This window comes from Hemicordylus capensis, chromosome 1 (genome assembly GCF_027244095.1).
Source record: "Hemicordylus capensis ecotype Gifberg chromosome 1, rHemCap1.1.pri, whole genome shotgun sequence".
NCBI lineage: Eukaryota > Metazoa > Chordata > Lepidosauria > Squamata > Cordylidae > Hemicordylus > Hemicordylus capensis.
Window position 1 is genome coordinate 6,898,350 of NC_069657.1, and position 19,758 is coordinate 6,918,107.

At 47.6% G+C, this 19,758-nt stretch overlaps 1 protein-coding gene across 13 annotated transcripts in view; it reads right to left on the reverse strand.

Annotated features, from left to right (window-relative positions):
* LOC128341091 (maestro heat-like repeat-containing protein family member 2B) overlaps positions 1-17,962 on the reverse strand; it is a 104,078-nt gene extending 86,116 nt beyond the window's left edge. For all 13 annotated transcript variants that reach the window (XR_008314201.1, XM_053287180.1, XM_053287177.1 and 10 more), the window contains exons 1-7: positions 17,786-17,962; positions 14,569-14,705; positions 10,854-11,016; positions 9,197-9,295; positions 8,668-8,819; positions 5,213-5,353; positions 3,696-3,788 (exon numbers count right to left, since the gene is read on the reverse strand). Coding sequence is in view for 12 of the 13 variants with exons in the window: in XM_053287180.1 (XP_053143155.1) it covers positions 3,696-3,788; positions 5,213-5,353; positions 8,668-8,819; positions 9,197-9,295; positions 10,854-11,016; positions 14,569-14,705; positions 17,786-17,819 (819 nt within the window). In the remaining variant the exon portion in view is untranslated. The remainder of the gene's footprint in view (positions 1-3,695; positions 3,789-5,212; positions 5,354-8,667; positions 8,820-9,196; positions 9,296-10,853; positions 11,017-14,568; positions 14,706-17,785) is intronic.
* Positions 17,963-19,758: the final 1,796 nt, after the last annotated feature.

Sequence of the window (19,758 nt, forward strand, 5' to 3'; positions counted from 1 at the left end):
TATAAGTTGCAATCATTCCACAGTCACGGGTCTGTATTTTAGTATATGGATGTGCAACTCAACTGCCACTTCTAAACAGGACTGAATTTAAAAATACCAGGAGTTTCCACTAGAGGGAGCTGTTGAGCTGTCATTCAGTGGAAATGTCACACAATCGAGTTTTAAGAGGGACCCATTGATGAGGTTAAGCTTCAAACTGGCCAGACCCAATCTGGGAGCCACTTCAAAGAAACACCCTCCCTGCAGCCAGCACAGAAGCGTGCAAAGGAGGGCTACAGGAGGGAAGGTCGGGCTCCAGGGCGGGGCAGGGGGAAGGGATTGGGGAAATGGGGGAAGATAAATTCTCATCAACTTCAGCTGATTTGGCAGCTGCTTCCATTCCTCGTTGAGAATAGTCTCAAAACAGTGGTGCATCAGCTGGTAACCTCCAGGCTTGACTACTGCAATGTGCTTTATGTGGGGCTGCCTTTGTGAGCAGTTCAGAAGCTTCAGCTAGTTCAAAATGAGGCAACCAGACTGGTCTCTGGGGTAACCTGGAGAGACCATATTATTATCCCAGTCTTAAAACAGTTGCATTGGCTGCTGATATGTTTCCAGGCAAAATACAAAAGTGCTGGTTATTACCTTTAAAGCCCTGAATGGCTTAGGTCCAGGTTGCCTTAGAGAGTGCCTTCTTCTGTATGATCCCCATCACACGTTAAAGGCATCTGGAGAGGTCCTTCTCCAGTTACCACCGGTACGTCTGGTGGTGACTCGGAACCGGGTCTTCTCTGTAGCTGCTCCTGGTCTACGGAATGCACTCCCGGCAGATATCCACAGTTTAGGCTCGCTGTTGGCCTTTAAGAGAGCCCTGATAACCTATTAGTTTAGCCTGGCCTCCCTGTTTGGGGGTATTTTTAATTGGTTTTAAATGGTTTTGAGTTATTTTTAAAATGGTTTTTATATTGTTTTAAGTAGTGTGTTTTAGATGGTGTTTGTTTTTTGTCTTTTTAAACTTGTTGTGCACCGCCCAAAACCTTTGGATGGGGCAGTCTAAACAAACAAACAAATAATGAAAAGAAAAGAAACAACTCACCACACGGAGCATCAGCCCCACGTGGCTTGCCTTTTTGGCAACAACAGTATCACTGCAGTGTCATATTTGAATGGGGCCTAATGTTACTGAGATCATACCTTACCCTAACAAAACCTAAAATAAGTGTAAATGAAAAGCCAAATATTCTTCGCTTGTTTCCCCCTGCTTCCATCTCCCTCCCTTTTCCCAGTTGTCTCCCTTATGCCAGTATCTATATTGCAAGCTCCTTTGGGCAGGGACCTGTCCTCTCTGTAAAAAGCAATGTGCACACAAGGTGTTATAAATATAGATAGTAATAACAATACCTGCCCTCCCACATTTCTCAAATGAAAATAGGGACATAGGAAACATAGGAAACTGCCATATACTGAGTCAGACCATTAGTCTATCCAGCTCAGTATTGTTTTCACAGACTGGCAGCGGCTTCTCCAAGGTTGCAGGCAGGAATCTCTCTCAGCCCAATCTTGGAGATGCTGCCAGGGAGGGAACTGGGAACCTTCTGCTCTTCCTAGAGCGGCTCCATCCCCTGAGGGGAAGGTCTTCCAGGGCTCACACATCAAGTCTCCCATTCATATGCAACCAGGGCAGACCCTGCTTAGCTATGGGGACAAGACATGCTTGCTACCACAAGACCAGCTCTCCTCTCCTTAAAGCTTAAAAGATTTTTAAAAACATTTGGATATAAACCTTATATGTGCAATGTTTTGCATCCCCCCACCCCGGAAACCTGATGGCATTTTTTAAAAAACCAAATACATGCGGCTAGCACCCCAATTCCCTGACCATTGCCTGAACTCTGCTGCCCTCACCGCATACCCAACACACAAAGGTCATTCACACAACCATTGTGTGTGGGGCTGGGAAGGGCAGGGGGGAGGCAGCAGCGTGCCGACCTCCCCCCACATGCCTTCCTTTCTCTCCTTACCGCTCATGCAACCCCACAATTGCTGTGGTGTTCTGGAGGCGGGAGTGATGAAGCCCGGCCCCCAAGAATCCCATAATGCATTGTGAGAGCAGCGTGGTGCATGCTGGGAATGCGATTGGCTGGGTCTCTCCTCCCCCTAGCCTCTATCATTCACATGGCTGCCAGCAGCCCGTAAGGTGCCACCGGCAGCCCCGTTGACCACACAACCAGGCGGCAAGGGGGGTAGGGGGCGTATGCCGCCTCTCACCTCTCTTTTAGCCTGGGTGAAAAAACTCCGGCTACCTGGCTGAGGAGTGTGGTGCTCCCGAGCAGCTCCACCCGAGTAAGGTTGCTCTCGCCCAGGTGGAGCTGCTCGTGGGAATGACCTCCCTGTTTCACGTCGCTGAATCCTCTGCCCCAGCCGCTGTGCTGGTTGAGTCTGCAAGAACCTGTCTCGTTTGTGCTGACTGAAAACCCAAGAGGGTCTTGGCTCTTGCGGAAGATCTCCTTTGGAAGTCTTAATGAGGCGACTCTCACGGCCGCAGGGAAGCGGACTAAGGGAGCCTAGCCTACTTCCCTGCGGCCGCGCAGCTCCTGGCAGCAATCCGCAGAAAGTAGCTACCCCCAAGTGCTCCACTAACCCCATTGATCCGATTGTGAGTTGCCACGGCATGGCTCCGCACCGCGGCAACTCATGAATAGACTCCCAGCTGGGAGGCTTGTTGTCGCCTCCCGGCACGGGGGTCTCCCCATCATGCCCTGCACACTTGTGCGGAGCATGCTGGGACTTCTGGGGGCCAGGTGGCCCCTAATCCCTGCCTCTCCCGCACTGGCTCCGTGATGTAGTCTTTGCCATGGGAATTCTCTGCCACGGGATGTGGTGATGGCCACCAGCTTGGATGGCTTTAAAAGGGGTTTAGACAGATTCATGGAGGACAGGTCTCTCAACGGCTACTAGTCAGAGGGCTTAGGCCACCTCCAGCCTCAAAGGCAGGATGCCTCTGAGTACCAGTTGCAGGGGAGCAACAGCAGGAGAGAGGACATGCCCTCTTCCTCTTGCCTGTGGGCTCCCCAGAGGCATCTGGTGGGCCACTGTGTGAAACAGGATGCTGGACTAGATGAGCCTCCTTGGGCCTGATCTAGCAGGGCTGTTCTTATGTTCTTATGTAGTCGTGTGGGCAGCCGATTTGGCCACCCGGGGCTTGGTGCTGGATTGTCTGCGGGGAGAGCAGGTCAAACCCGCTCTCGCCACAGAAGCCCTGCAGGCTCTAAACACAGTTCGTGTGTAGAGCCTCATTATCTGAAATTCACTATCGGCATTCAAATTGAGCCTCAGCAGCATGTGAGACACCAGGCTCTGTACAGAGTGGTGCCTTAGTGTCCATGCGCATTCATGTACATGGCCAGTGCATGAGAGACAAGATGCATCCAAGGTCCACTCAGAGACTTACCTTCTAGGGATGTTAAGCGAGTGTCCTCCGTAACTTTCTCCCCTCCTAAGGAAGCTCCTTGCAAGAGGAAGCCGAACCCTGGGGTCTGACAACAGCTCTAGCAACTGATGCTGACCCATTTTAACTGGGCATGCCCCCCCCCACCCACCCCCAAGAGACAGGACAGGAAGAGGAGAGACTCACCAGGGTCATGGGCCAGGAAATAGGAAAAGGTGGACCCTGAATCATGATCCCTCTAGAGAAAGAGAAGGTCTTCTTTTCTTACCTGCTGGAATACATAGTCACAGATCTCCTGGAATATTTTCTTGGGAATGGATGGTTTACACTCCTCACAGACATCCAAAAAAAGGGAAAGCCTCTAAAAACAGGACAGACATTTCTTAGATGATGGCCGTAGAATCAAAAATGAAAAGTTTGCCTTTGAACTGAACAGGGCCAGAGCTCTAATAGTGAGTGTGCACAGGGTCAAAGAAGCCAGGCTGAGCTGCCTCTGGGGTGTCTCCATTCCTTCTGGGACCACCTTGCTCACCCCTTCTTTCTCCTGCTGCTGCAGGTACCCAGTGACCCCACCATGGCAGGGGAGGACTCCTTGATCCAGCAGCACTCCCCCCACCCCACTCAGCTGGCTGCTTTGAAGCAAGGTTGGAAATGAAATGAGAGGAGAGCTGGTGGCAAGCAGGACTTGTCCCTTTAGCTAAGCAGGGTCCGCCCTGGTTGCATATGAATGGGAGACTAGAAGTGTGAGCACTGCAAGCGATTCCCCTTAGTGGGGATGGGGCTGCTCTGGGAAGAACATAGAAGGTTCCAAGTTCCCTCCCTGGCAACATCTCCAAGAGAGGGCTGAGAGAGATTCCTGCCTGCAACCTTGGAGAAGCCGCTACCAATCTGTGAAGACAATACTGAGCTAGGTAGACCCATGGTCTGACTCAGTATACGGCAGTTTCCTAAGTTCCTATGAAATCTCTTCAAAGTGTCATTCCAAAAAAGGGAATTTCAAGGTTCCTCCAAGGAGAAACTGAAATCTGAAGAGGAATTTCAGGGTTCATCCCAAGAAGTGGCACCAGAGCATCTTCTCGTATGGTTATTCCATATCTTTAGAATTTCCTCCAGAGGCTGAGGCAAGAGTTGCAGTTTGGGGGACCTTGAGAAACAGGAATGGCCTTTGCCCCCCTCACCCCATGCTGTGTCCTTGCCGCCCCCTGCTGTGAGTCCTATGGTGGACTAGTGTCAGACCATCCTAAAACGAATGACAGGGAACGCCCACTGAAATGCACCGGATCCTCCCAAATAGTCATGGCATGCCAACAGCCATCCAGAAATTCAATGCATTCCGTGGCCATTTGGAAAGAATCAGTGCGTTTCAGTGGGCATTCCCTGTTATTCACTCTAGTGCATCACCTAGGATCTACATGATCCTTGACTTCTTGTAACAGAACCCCCCAAATTATTGCACCTATCTGAGGGTTGTGGCCATTGGGATGGGTGTGGCCACGGGGTGTGGTTTTCAGGGTGGGTGTAGCAATGGGGCCTGTCATGGAGAGTGCCTGCACATCTGAATTTGCGACTACATCACTGCTGCTCTGCATCAGTCCTGCCATCACTTCTCAACACTTTGACATGGCGGAAGGATCTCTGGCGGACGAAACCTACAGGGTGGAGTGCCCAGGCTTGGAGACACCAAGAGGGGGAGGCTTGAGGAGCATCTGCCCCCACCCCAATATTTGTGGTCATCCTTACACAGATATGTACACCCTGTTACCATAACAATGGGAGGCCCTTTACTTTGGCAACAAGGAAAGAGTCCAGGATCTTGCTCTCCACAAGGAGGTGTGGAACGTTCTTGATGACTTCATCTTGTTGCTCTCGGCGCCGAACCAAAACCCCAAACATGGGCCAGAGTGCTTTCATGGAGGCCTCCTTAATCTGCAGAAGAGACAGACAGGCACATTCTCCTGATGATACAGCACGTCCTCAATCTGTACTGTGTAATGGCTATACACTAATTATTATTTTTTAAGTCCTAATGAGAATAACTTCCTGATTAAAGGTAAAGTGTGCCGTCAAGTCGATTCCGACTCCTGGTGCCCACAGAGCCCTGCGGTTTTCTTTGGTAGAATACAGGAGGAGTTTACCATGGCCTCCTCCCACGCAGTGTGAGATGATGCCTTTCTTGATTAATGGCAGGAAAGGTCCTGTTGCCACACCCTTGACAAGAGACAGATGGTGGGTTTGTTGTGCTCTGCCAAAGCCCAACTTCTAGGGCTGCTGGCAAGTTGTAGGAGCTCTTCATTAATGAAGAACTTGCTAATGACTGTTTTGTCCAGTTTGTGTATGACCCACGGACTTAACAGTGGTGACAAGGATGGGATCCTCCTGGGCTCTCTTTTTCGCTTTCACAAAATGAATCCTGGAGAGAGCTTGAAACCCCTTTTTCCACCCAAAGGCACGAAATTACGGTTTCCTGTAGCTGTTTGGTGCGGGGCCTTAGAGTAATAATTCCTACAGATTACAACCCCAACTGTTGGAGGAATTACATGTTGAACAACTTGGCATGGTTCAGGGGAAGGCTTTGGCCAGGAGTTGTGTCTGGTAGTCAGCCCAGGCATAATTGGCCACCTTGAAAAGTTAGCTAAAGACTGTTCTGGTTTTCAGAGGGTTCACAATATGTCAGGCTTGGCACCCTTTCACCCATGGTAGTGACCCACGACCCCTTGGGACCTCCTTCACTTGGACTTTGCAGGACCCTTCCTGGGTACCCGTTTTTTCATGGTAGTGGAAGAAGGCTATTCCAAATGGCCTGAAGTGTTTTGTTTGCCACCCACAACTTCTGCAAGTACTGTCTACATTCTCCGGAGCCTTTTTGCTAGAACTGGACTGCCTGTACACGTGGTCACAGATAATGGACCACAATTTGTTTCAACAGAAATCCCAACCTTCCTGAAACAAAATGGAATCAAACATGTGACTTCTGTACCTTATCACCCAGCTATGAATGGGTTGGCAGAATGCTTCATACAAATGATGAAGCATGCCTTGAGAACTGCAGATGACCAGCTAGGCGCTTTATATGCTAAACTGGCTAATTTTCTACTGGCATATAGGAGCTGTACATAATTCAACAAACCAAACACCTGCCAGTTCATTTCTGGGTTGCTACCTCCAAACTTGTGTGTACCTTTTGATTTTGATGCCTGACCTGTATAGAGATGTTAACAAACAAGCTGACCAGATAAAGCAATGGGAACATTCCAGGCTACAGGAACTGCTCATAGGCCAACTTGTTTTTGTCCAGGCCTACCATGGTAAGGGTCAGTCACCTAATGGTGCAATGGGGAATGACTTGATTAGCAAGCCAGAGTTTGCGGGTTCGAATCCCCGCTGGTATGTTCCCCAGACTATGGGAAACACCTATATCGGGCAGCAGCAATACAGGAAGGTACTGAAAGTCATCATCTCATACTGCGTGGGAGATGGCAATGGTAACCCCCTCCTGTATTCTGCCAAAGACAACCACAGGGCTCTGTGGGCACCAGGAGTTGGCACTGACTCGACGGCACACTTTACCTTTACCATGGTAAGGACAAGTGGATTCCAGATACTATTCACTACGGTGAGAGGACCGTATGCTTATGATGTCTCAGTTTCACCTGATGTCACCTGGCATCACCACATCAAACAGATCCAGAGCATAGTTTCAACCCTAAACTGTACACACCACCACTGTCACAATGACTCTGCAGACAACACATTTGGAAGACCCGCCTGGTGTCCTCGATGCTCGAGAGCCAGTGTGCCCTCCTGCTCCAGCCACGAGTGACCAGGAAGTTCTTCAGCCCATTTGTGTGGACTCACAACCTTCTTCAGAAATGGCACTTTCCAGCCCCTCCTCTGAGGGTTCAGCTGAAGTCTCAGTAGTACCAACCTGACGTTATCCTGCTCGCATTACAAAACTGCTTGACAGACTCAGCGTTTAGCTATATTCTTTCCTGTTCTCAGTTCCAACATGCTAGTTCTAATTGTTCTGTATTTTCGCACTTCGTTATTGTGGGGGGAGGAATGTTGTGTATCCTCTGCCAAGCCAGGCCTCTAGGGGGCTTCTGTTGTTGTTTCACCTTCAGAGGCTGCTGACTGCCTGTAGGGGCTCTCCCTGAATAAAGAACCTGTTACTGGGGATTTTGACCCTTTTGAGTATGACCCACGGACTTAACAGGGTCAAGATCAAGCCGCTTTGTACATCACAGCTCTGCAGAAGTCTGGCTAAACAGAACTAATCAGCCTGCTACCCTAATGCATTATTAATCAGCACATTGTAATAACTGTACATTGTAATAATAATATTCTAAATAAAAATAAATAAACTGTTTTGAGCTGAAACACAGAGTGCTGCTGGTGAGACCATTTTTATCACCCAGGAAATGCATGGACATTTTATTGCGGTGGTGGCGGCTGCTGCAAACATGGTGAAAGTGTTCATAGCACAGCTCCTTGCCTGATATCTGTTCAGAAAGAGGGCACTGCTTCTGGCCTTCACTCTGAATTGGCTTTGTGACATCACTGCGCACAAGCCAGATCTGATTGGCTACATAGTCCTGTGACCTCATTGCCTTCACAATATGATCCCTGAGTGGCTGGGGTCACAGTCCCAGGAACATGAAGAGGAGTTTTGGGGGGGTGGGGGGTGGGGATGACTCTTGAGCAGTCACTGAGAGAGGCTGCAAATATAAAAATAAGCATACAATAGAAAAATATGGGGGAGGACTGAGGAAGATCTGCCCTGCCCCAACTCCCTAATTTCATGCCAAAAATATCCATTGAATAACTATTCAGTGCAGCACTAGTAATAATCTAAATCTGGGTTGGTTTTGAATTACAGTTCCATCTCTTATGATCCAGTGTGATGGAACATTATCCCAACAGATGTGCAGGGTTTGGTGCCACCTGGGCAGTACCTGGGCAACCAAGGTGTGCAGACGTGGTGTGCAACCAGAGGCTGTACCATCTCCATCGTGAACTGTCACCAAGTGCAGAAGCATGGAAAAGCCACTACATAGCAAAGCAATGGGTAGGGAGAGTATATTGAGTAAATGGGGGCTGATCTGGAGATAGCTCTCCTCCCCTATGCCTGAACATTTTTGGAGAACTCATCACAAAGATTCCTGCATCAGCATTACCCTACAGCACTGAGCAATTCCCACAACGTGATTGAGAATCAAAGCTGAAGCCGTTCCGGTTCTCACCTTGGGCTCCTCCTCATTCAGCCAGTCACGGACCAGATGTCGATAGAGTGGGATGACCGGACCACAAAGCTGAGATTCAGCCTCCCTTGGGAATGAACACACTTTCCAGTTTTTATAGTAATAGTTTATAGCCATGGAGAAATGTTCCATAACTGTGAAAGAAAGAGAAGGAGGCAAAAGGTTATCATATCTTGGACGGGACCAACTTCACATGGGTGCCAGTGAACGTTAGCTTCTGAGCTTCACAGAAGCTAATTCATTTTCTGATAAAGTTGGAAGCCCAGGAAACACGCTGAGCTGCTCTGCAGTACTTAAACAGGTGCTACTTATACTATTGTTCAATATCTGGTGCAAATGGAACACAGGAAGAGTGCCATATACCAAGTCAGACCCTTGGTCCATCTAGCTCAGTATTATCCACCCAGACTGGCAGCTCTCCAAAGTTGCAGGCAGGAGTCCTCCTTCCCAGCCCTACCTGGGGATGCTGCCAGGGATCCTCTGGAAAAGGACTGGAGACGGCTGCACTTACCATAACATATTTCCTCTTTCATCTGGTTGATCATGGTCAGCTTTAGCATCAGCCTTATATACACAAAGGTCAGAGACAAAAACGGGATACACTTGAGTGCTACGCGAGGGAAGAAACACAAACAGTGGGTTGTGGGGCTTTTTTAGAGACAAGACCATTCTCTGGACTCCAGGGCAATTGATGCTTAATGCGGACTTGTGAAGGTGCCTTATACTGAGTCAGACCTTCCTCCATCAAGTCCAGAGCGACCTACTCTGACAGGTAGTGGCTCCCGTTTCCCCAGCTTTGGCTACCCAATATCCAGGACTGGATTAGGCTAGTGCGGGGCCTGTAGCATATGTTATAAGAGTGCCCTAAATTTTTAAAAATGTACATAAATATTAAAACATAAATCATTTACTTGCATAGTAAAGTAATTCACTGAGTTGTGAATGAATGAATGAATAAAACAAATGAAAACAAATATTCCGATTCATCCCCAGAGTAAATCTTGCTCTGATATTAACAGCAGATGGTTTTTCCTTGGATTGGCTTTTTAAGAAGCGACTATTTTAATGTGCAAACAGTGGATAAGGCTATGAGCACATTTCAGGGTAACGGGGGCGGGGCGGTGGGACATGGGCATCGCCATCTCATCCAGCATCGTAATGAAAGTGAACGTGACAAGAAATTTCCAAGAAATGGACAGGCTATTTCCTTCGGGCTGCTGCAAGAGCACTGTGTTTGGAGCACTGCCTGGGCATCAAAGCAAACTTTCCCTTCAACAGGAATGAGTGAAGCTGTGAGGGCTGGGTGACCGGTGAGCACTAAGACCACAACAGCTCTTTTCCCGCCTAGGGTGGGTTGCAGAAGCTGAGAGGAGGAGAGATCTCCAGACATGAGAGGAGGTTATAGGAATCGGAGAAAAGCTTGCAAGCATTTAGTGTGGGGCCCTTGAAAATGTGGGGGCCGTAGCAAATGCTACTTTTGCTACTAGGTTAATCCGGCTCTGCAGTGATACCCCCCTTTTAAAAAACAAACAAACCGAGGGAAACTGGGGCCTGAACCAAAGACCTTTTGCATGGACTCTGCCATTGAGCCATGGGAGAAATGTGCAGAGCCTGTCTGGGAAATTGCATTTGTCTTATAGAAACTCATTTGGCTTCTCTTGAGAATTCTCAAACATTTGACCAGGCATGGGAGAGTCCATGAAATCCACTTCTAATTCCACTTCTTCAGAAATGTTGGTGCCAATAATGGCCCTTCCCCAAGTTATAAACCGGTGATTGGATTAAGCTTGGAGCCAGCTTGCACCATCTGCTTAAATCACCAGTCCAGGAATGCCTAACCTTGGGTCCCAGAAGTTGCTGGACTACAATTCCCATTGTCCCCTGCCACAATGGCTGAAGGTTCATGGGAGTTGTAGCCTAACAACATCTGGGGACCCAAGGTCCTTAGCAGCAGGGCTGCACAACTCTACTACAACCTCCATAACCCCCAGCCACAGGGGCCACTAGTCAGGGATGCTGGGAGTTGTAGGCCAATGCCAGTTGTGCAGCCCTCCTCTACAGGTCCTTCCAAAGCCCACACCCAAATGGCATCCTGCCTGAGAGAGGAAAAAGTCCCTTCCCTCATCAACCTAGACATGCAGCAGTGAAGGAAGAATCAAGTGCCATACCGTAGCGAGAGGCCAGATCCCCCAGGGTCCGGAACACCATTTTGTGAGGCAAAACCACCGTCCTGACACTCTTCTGAAGCTCATACATCACGTCATTGAAATGTTTGTTCGCCAGAACGAGGAGGATTGCACTGGCTTGGCCCCTGACTCTCTCAGTTGCTTGCTAAGAGGGCAGCAGAGAGAGAGAGTACTAGTCTCTTGAACATGAATGAAACTGAAGTGTTAAAATTTACTAGTCTTGCAACAATCAGAATAGTATAGCAATGCTGTTACACTATTATGCCTTTCATTGAATGTATGCTTTTACAGCTTGTAGCTCACTTTCTGCTCTGTACTTCAAGCTGGTCCTTAACTGTAATAGAGATGATTGACTGATTGATTGGTTGGTTGGTTGGTTGGTTGATTGATTGACTGATATTGAAGTGAAGCCTTTCTTTTCATTCATGGAGGAGGGCTTCAGAAGGTCTTCTGCTTTCTTCCAGAAGACCCATCATGCACTCAGAAAAAATGGTAGGCATGTGCACGAATTGATTTTTAAAAATTTTATTTGTGTCCAAATCGAATCACCCCTGTTATTTATTTATTTATTTATTTATTTATTTATTTATTTATTTATTTATTTATTTATTTATTTAGGCAGGCTCTGGGTGATGTACAACAACTTTTAAAAGACATTTAAAAAACCACACAATTCAAAACACAGTGCTAAAAACAATGTAAAAATAATTCAAACACAATTAAAACCATTTAAAACCAATTAAAATACATTTAAAAACGTCTCTCACACACTGTCAAAATCTGTCACACACACCCCCGAATCACCCTAGATGCGATTTCGATTTGATTTGATTTGGATTTGGATCAATTTGGACAACTCATAAAGGTCCTAGGGGCACCATATTTGGGTGGTGGATAGGTCCCCATGGGTCCCCATAGCTGCCTACCACCCAAATCTCAAGGCGGTGGAGCACTTGGTTGATTTTTTAATGATTTTTTTTTTTTAGTTTTGTATTTTGTATATTTCTGCCATAGGAAATAATGGGGATTTGAAGTTGCCCTATTCTAACTCTAACATGGATCCCCAGCTTTAATTAAAAACAAACAAACAAAAGCTAAGCTCTAGCCCTTGTAGAAGTGGAGTTATGGAGCAAAAGGTGCATTCACTATTTGTCAACTGTTTTGGATTCTTTGGTGCATAATAACTTTTCCTCATAATGAATCCCTATGAGGCTTCTGTTCATTTTGACGTCATTGGGCAGTGCCAGTTGTCAATTGCCATGTGCCAACTACATTCCCCCACCTGCAAGGCAGTGGGGTACTCAGTTTAATTTTTAGGAATATTAAAGTGTTTAAATTTTTTGGTGTATAATGACTTTTCCTCATAATGAATCTCAATGTGGATTCATTATAGGCCTTCATTTCTTCTGTTCATTTTGACTGTCACTGGACAGTGCCAACTGTCAAGTGCCATGTGTCAATTACACACACACACACACACACACACACACACACACACACTGCTTACTCAGTTTATTTTTAGGAATTTTTGAAGTGTTTAGATTCTTTGGTGTCTTCATTACACACCTTCATTTCCTCTGTTCATTTTGACCCCACTACTTTGTGGGTGGGGGTGGGGAATTAGTGGCATCCCATGTGCCAACTACCCCTCAACTCACAAGGCACTGGGGGTACTCAGTTTATATTTTATGATTTTTTTAGGTGTTTAGATGCTTTGGTGTGTAATGAATCCTCATAGGGATTCACTGAGGAAATGTTATTATACACCAAAGAAACCAAACACTTGAAAAATAGTGACCATGCATTTTGCTCCATAACTCCACTTCTACAAGGGAAAAAAAAAAGCTTAGCTTTTTTAATATATGAAAGCTGGGAATCTGGGGGAATTAACAGGAGGAATCCAAATCTGGAGTAGATTCAAATCAAATCTGGCGCAATTCAATTTGGACCCGAATCTAACCAATGGACCACAGGGGCGATTTGTTCTGTCTCCAAATCTCCCGAATCAGCTAGATTTGGGTACAAATTCATTCGTAACCGAATCGATTCATACATCCCTAAAAAATGGGCAGCAAAGATGCCAAAAACTGAAGCCACATCATCTGGAAAGACTGGAAGGGTGGAAGTGCACCCTACCCTGAATGTGGGGGGTTGCCCCAAAAAACATTAGCCCCCATGCTGAGTCCCCCACCCTACCTTTCTGCAATATCTAGGTCAACCTATCCCATCTCCTGACATAATTACAGTGTGTTCCCCCACCCCTGTGGACAACAGCCAAAGAAATGGAGTGGTGCGGGGAAACCAGTTTCATCAAGAATCCCAGAGACAGGTTCAGTTGAACAAAACAACCACAACAACAAAAACCAAGCTGGGACAGGGTTCCAAAGAGAGGATTCCCACTTTCAGTAGCAATCTTGTGTGCAAAGGTTGTGTGTTGCAACTTTGTGTGCAAATCTCACCAAGAAAAGAAAAGCCCCAGCTTCACATTTGCACTGATGGGGTCTGAGCTGCCGGTGACTGATCAGGAGAGGGATCTTGGGATCATGGTGGACAGCTCATTGAAAGTGTCAACTTGGTGTGAAAAAGGACAATTCCATGCTAGGGATCGTTAGGAAGGAGACTGAAAACACTACTACTACTAATATAATGAGGTCATTCACACAGTCAAAAACTGTGTTCTACCCAGGTTTGGGAACTGTGTGTACTCCCAATTTTTGATTGTGTGGAAGCAAGGTTAGAGGAAAACCTGGGTAGCTTTTTCTCCTACCTTGCTTCCACACAATCACTTCTACCCAGGTTTTCCTCTAACCTTGCTTCCACGGAATTAAAAATTGGGAGTACACACAGTTCCCAAACCTGGGTAGAACACAGTTTTTGACTGTGTGAATGACCTCAAAGCCTTTATACAGATCTATGATGTGGCCACATTTGGAGTACTGCCTACAGTTCTGGTCAGCATATCTCAAAAAGGGCAATATAGAATTGGAAAAGGTGCAGAAGAGGTTAACCAAGATGATCAGAGGCTTACAACACCTTTCCTATGAGGCAAGGCTACGGCTACGGCTTTTTAATTTTTAGGAAAAAGGTGACTAAGGGGAGACATGATAGAGGTCTATAAAATTATGCATGGTGTGGAGAGAGAGAATGTTTTTCTCTTTCTTTCACTACATTAGAACCAGGGGTCATCCCTGATTGCCAGGAAATTTCGGCCTGGCAAAAGGAAGAACTTTTTCACACAGCACATAATTAAACTGTGGAATTCTCTGCCACGGGATGTGGTGACAGCCACATCCTGGCCACATCCAGCTTGGATGGCTTAAAAAGGATTTTAGACAAATTCATGGAGGACCAGTCTATCAATGGCTACTAGTCTGGGGGCCACAGGCCACCTCCAGCCTCAGAAGAAAGATGCCTCTCAATACCCATTGCAGGGGAGCAACAGCAAGAGAGAGGGCATGCCTTCAGCTCTTGCCTGTGGGCTTCCCAGCGGCATCTGGTGGGCCACGGTATGAAACAGGATGCTGGACAAGACAGGCCTTGGGTCTGATCCAGTAGGGCTTCTCATATATTCTCAAGCTCATTGTAATGTGTAGGTTCATCTGAAGTCGTTGCATTTGGTATGATGAGCCTTCTCAGCAGAGTTCAGAGTAACTCTGTTGAACTACCAGGCAGATGCTGTTGTGCCGCAGGCTCTTACCTCCTTTAGCATCTCTTCTGCCAACATACCGATCGCCAGTTTGACATTCAGCTCTCCAACAGTCTTGAGGATGCTGTCTGCTGCGTGGTTCGCATTTTGCAGGCATTCCAGGCGGAGGCTGATACTGTTGTAAACATCTACAATGCAGCAAAGCAGCATTATTGCTTGCCCCTGATGAACGATCATGGGGTTGGCCGGTTTTAAAGCTGATAAATGGGAGTGTCTTTTCTCCCACTTCAGCCTGCCAGGTACCAAAGAAGTGCTCAGTTCCTGTATCTAATGCATCCCTCAGAGCAGGACACAGCAAACCCAGCATTAAGGATGTCCCTTACAACCATCACTAAAGCAGACCCACATCTTTCCCCCTGGTTTTTATCTTTCTGAACAGGCAAGACAATGCACAGGGGCAATTTATTTCTTTATTAGAAGTCTTTGAGCCAGGCCTCATGATCAGTGAGACCTGGTTTGTAAAGCTAAGTGGGGAGACTAAGTCTCCCCACAGACGAGCAGGGCAGGAGCTGGATCGGCTGCCCACATGACTTCCAGCTCCATGATGGAGCTGGTGAGGGCTGGGGAGTTCGGGGGCCATGTGGCCCCCGGAAGCTCCAGTATGCCCTGCGCAAGCACACAGGGAATACTGGGGAGACCCTCAAGCTGGGAGGCTGCTGGGTGGCGTGGCTACTCACAGTTTTTTTAAACGAGCTTGCAGAGCGCTCAGTCTGCAAACCCGGTTTAAGGGGAGGGTTACTTTGGCGGGCTAACTGCCTGGAGGCCACCGGGCTTGCCTGCGAGCCCGGTGGTTCCCACAGTCAGGAGAAATCTGGCTCCCCTAGCCCGATTTCTCCTGGTCATGGGAATAGCCTTTTTGTATTCTTTAAGTCTTTCATTTCAGAGGAGAGCTGGTCTTGTGGTAGCAAGCAGGACTTTCCCCCTTAGCTAGGCAGGGTCTGCCCTGGTTGCATATGTATGGGAGACTAGACTAGAAGTGTGAGCACTGGAAGATATTCCCCTCGGGATGGAGCCATTCTGGGAAGAGCATCTAGGTTCCAAGTTCTCACCCTGGCAGCATCTCCAAGGTAGGGCTGAGAGAGACTCCTGCCTGCAACCTTGGAGAAGCCGCTGCCAGTCTGGGTAGACAATACTGAGCTAGAAGGACCAGTGATCTGACTCAGTATATGGCAGCTTCCTATGTTGATTCTTGGCATCTAACACAATGAGGTCATTCACACAATCAAAAACTGTGTTCTACCCAGGTTTGGGAGCTGCGTGTGCTCCCAATTTCTGGTTGTGTGGAAACAAGATAAGAGGAAAGCCAGGGTAGAAGTGATTGTGTGGAAGCAAAGTAGGAGGGAAGCCTGGGTAGATTTTCCTCCTACCTTGCTTCCCTGCAATCACTTCTACCCAGGTTTTTCTCCTACCTTGCTTCCACATAACCAGAAATTGGGAACACACACAGCTCCCAAACCCTGGTGGAACACAGTGAGGCAATTCACATGGCGACCCGCATGGCCGGGTGGGCAGGAGGAAAGGCAGGGTTCAACCTACCTACTCCCAGATGACCACCCTTAGCCCCTGCTGCATACAAGCTGTGTGTCCACATGACCTTCGCTGCTTCCGGCAGCATGGAGCAACAGAGGCTGCGACTCATTATCTCAGCCTCTGAATATCCCACAATGCACTGCATGCCAAGATTCCCCCAGAGGATGGGCATTCTAGGCACCCGTCTCTATGTCAGTGTGAGCTGCAAGCAGCTCATGCTGACACACGATCCCTGCAGCACCCTTAACCTAGGCTAAGAGCTGGGCTTTGGTGCTGGGTTTGTCATCATGGGGCCGCTGGGATGTGCGTGGATCCCGGCGATTCTCACGGGCTGTCTAAGCCTTGACTTCTCATGCAAAGAGCTTCCATTTTTGATTGTGTGAATGACCTCATTATAAACATATAAAACCAGCACTGGAAAACTACCATCACAAAGCTTTGATCAGAGAACACAAACAACAAATTGCAATCCTTCCACCACAGCAGCATCAACTCATATTAGAATTAAACAAAATGCAGGTGTTTAGCCCCTGCCCTCTCCCCCCAAATCAACAGAGGGACCTTAACGTTTGCACAGGGGCAGGGCATGTCACTGATCAGGGGCCATGACGGAAAAGGCCCTGTTTCTTCCTCTCCCCCTGCTTCATAAAGTGAGGGTATTCTAAGTTGCGCCTCTGAAGATGGTGAACATATCAACCTGGCTTATGCCATGTCAGACCATTTTGGTCCATTGCAACCAGTATTTTCTGCTGTGACTGGCAGCAACTCTCCCGGATCTCAGCCAAGAGCCTTTCTCAGTCCTATCTGGAGATGCAGGGATGGAACTGGGGAGAAAAAGATGCTCTATTACCGAACATGGCCCCATCTTCAAAGCCCATCCTTTCCACATATATCCTTAGAAAATTAAAAATGCACTTTAAAAAGCCATTTCTAAGGCTCTCTGGCTGGAATCCCTGCACCCCCCAATCATCTCCGTGTGATGTGCTACAAAAGACAAGAGGGTGCCTGAGCAAATGCAGAGTGCATTTGCCTCACCACTGAGTAGCTATGGCTAGCTGCCAAGCCTATGGTAGGTAAAGCCTTTACAGACAATGGTGCAAAAGGACATTGTAGAACTGGAAAAGGTGCAGAAGAGGGCAACCAAGATGATCATAGAGGTCTATAAAATCATACATGGAGTGGAGAAAGTGGAGAGAAAGAAATTCTTCTCCCTCTCCCATAACACTAGAACAAGGGGTCACTCCATGAAATTGATTCCCAGTATATTTAGGACCAGCAAATGGAGGTACTTTTTCACACAACACAATCAACTTGTGGCATTCTCTGCGACAAGATGTTATGGCAGCCAACAACCTGGATGGCTTTAAGAGGGGTTAGGATAACTTCATGGAGGAGAGGTCTATCAAGGGCTACTAGGAGGGCTGTGGGCCACCTCCAGCCTCAAAGGCACGATGCCTCTGAGTACCAGTTGCAGGGGAGTAACAGCAGGAGATGAGAGGGCATGCACATACCTCTTGCCTGTGGGCTCCCCAGAGGCATCTGGTGGGCCACTGTGTGAAACAGGATGCTGGACTAGATGGGCCTCCTTGGGCCTGATCCAGCAGGGCTGTTCTTATGTTCTTAATTTCCCAGCAGGTTCGAACCTAGTGCCTGTGCTTAGAGTCACGTTTCTACCTACCTCTCCTGATCTTTAAGTCAAGGAGTTGATCCATGGTGAACACTCTCAGTCAATCCTCTCTTGAACTGATCAACTTCATAGGTGAAATCATTGCCCCAGTGGCCTGTCTGGCTAGAGGTTTCGATAAACCGGTAGCCCAGCCCTATGCATATTTCCTCAGAAGTCTATTGAGACCCACTGGATTCATACTTTGAAGTCAGTGTGCAGAGGACTTCAGCCTCAGTAAAATAAACAAGCAAACCCAGCTGTGCTATTGTGATATGTGTGATGTTGTCACACTTTACTCAAGCTACCTAGACTGACCAATAAGGACCCAACACTCATTCTGGGGATTCAGGTTCCTGCCTCAAGGCTGCGCTCCTACACAGATGGCTAAAGGGACACATTTCTGGGGCAAACTACATCTTACACACAAGTGCCTGCATAACAAAGAGCAACCTCAGATGCTGCAAGTCTGAATGCTGCAGGAAAAAATGGAGCTTTGCATACCTTTGCCTTCCCATTGTAGAACCCTCCACGGGAAAATCAGTTTTGGTTGCAATTATGAGTGGGGGTGGATGGCAGAAGGGGTAAGCAAGCAGCCCTTCGAAATCAGTGTCCTGAGGCTGTGTATCATAAGTTTAAAAAACCACATTAGAGTGGGACGTGTAGTTTAGCTCTGTATTAAGGATGTGAACTGGTTTAAACAGTCAAAAACAGCAACAAAATGGCAAATGTGGTTCAGTGTTGGCAAGTGTAAAGTGATGCACATTGGGACGAAAAACCCCAACTTCAAGTATATGCTGATGGGATCTGAGCTGTCAGTGACTGACCAGGAGAGGGATCTTTGGGTCGTGGTGGACAGTTCATTGAAAGTGTCAACTCAATGTGCGGCCGCTGTGAAAAAGGCCAATTCCATGCTAGGGATCATTAGTAAGAGGATGGAAAATAAAATGGCTAATATTATAATTAGGGTTGTGCATTTTGGATTTTTTTCTGTTTTGTTTTTGGCCCGAATCCGAAACACCCCCGTTTTGTTCTTTGTTCAAAATCAGCCAATCCGAAACACCCCAATTTTGTTCTTTGTTCGAAATTGCAAAATTTGAATCCAAAACGTTTTGGATTTTGAAAAATGGCCCTGGGGAAAAACTAGTAGTTGGGGATGGTAGTGCCCAATGGGTGGAAACTACCAGCCAAATTTCAGAGGAATTGGGCAAAGGGCTGATTTTTGGTGAATTTTTGAAGTATAGGATTTTTCCCATAGGGAAGAATGAAGGTTTCAGCAAAAGTATAGCTTCATGTTGGGGGGAAAGGGGTGGCCCGGAGCAGAGTAGGGTGGGTGGTAGTGCCCAGTGGGGGCAAGGAAGCTGCCAGAATTATTTCAAAGGAATTGGGCAGAGGGCTGATTTTTAAAGATATAATGGAAATTGCACGTCTGTAAAGTTCTTCCCCATAGGGACTGATGGACCTCCATAATTCCTGCCCTGTAACTTCACTTGGGGGGCACCAGGGTAGTCCAGAGCAAGTGGTGGTGTAGAGCACATAGGGTGCCAACCACCCCCATGGGTTGCTAACCCATGGGGTACTGGGTTCTGTTGTTTCTGAGATGTTTGAGTGTAGATTCAGATTCTCTGGTAGCATATGAGAGTGGATTCATGGTTTGTCGTTGAAAATATCATATGCTACCAGAGAATCTATACTCAGAACACCTCAGAAACAACAGAACCCAGCACCCCATGGGTTAGCAACCCATGGGGGTAGTTGGCACCCTGTGTGCACTACACCACCACTCGCTCCCCGCTACCCCAGTGCCCCCCAGGTGGAGTTATGGGTCTCCTGAAATCTCCATTATTCCCTGGGGGGGGGGAACCTTAAAGAAGCGTAAACTTCAACAATTCCTAAGAAATCAGCTGTTTGCCCTATTTCTTTGGAATAGGGCAAGTGGCAGGCACCCCTTGGGGCACTGCCACCCAACCCACTGTTTTGCCCCTCAG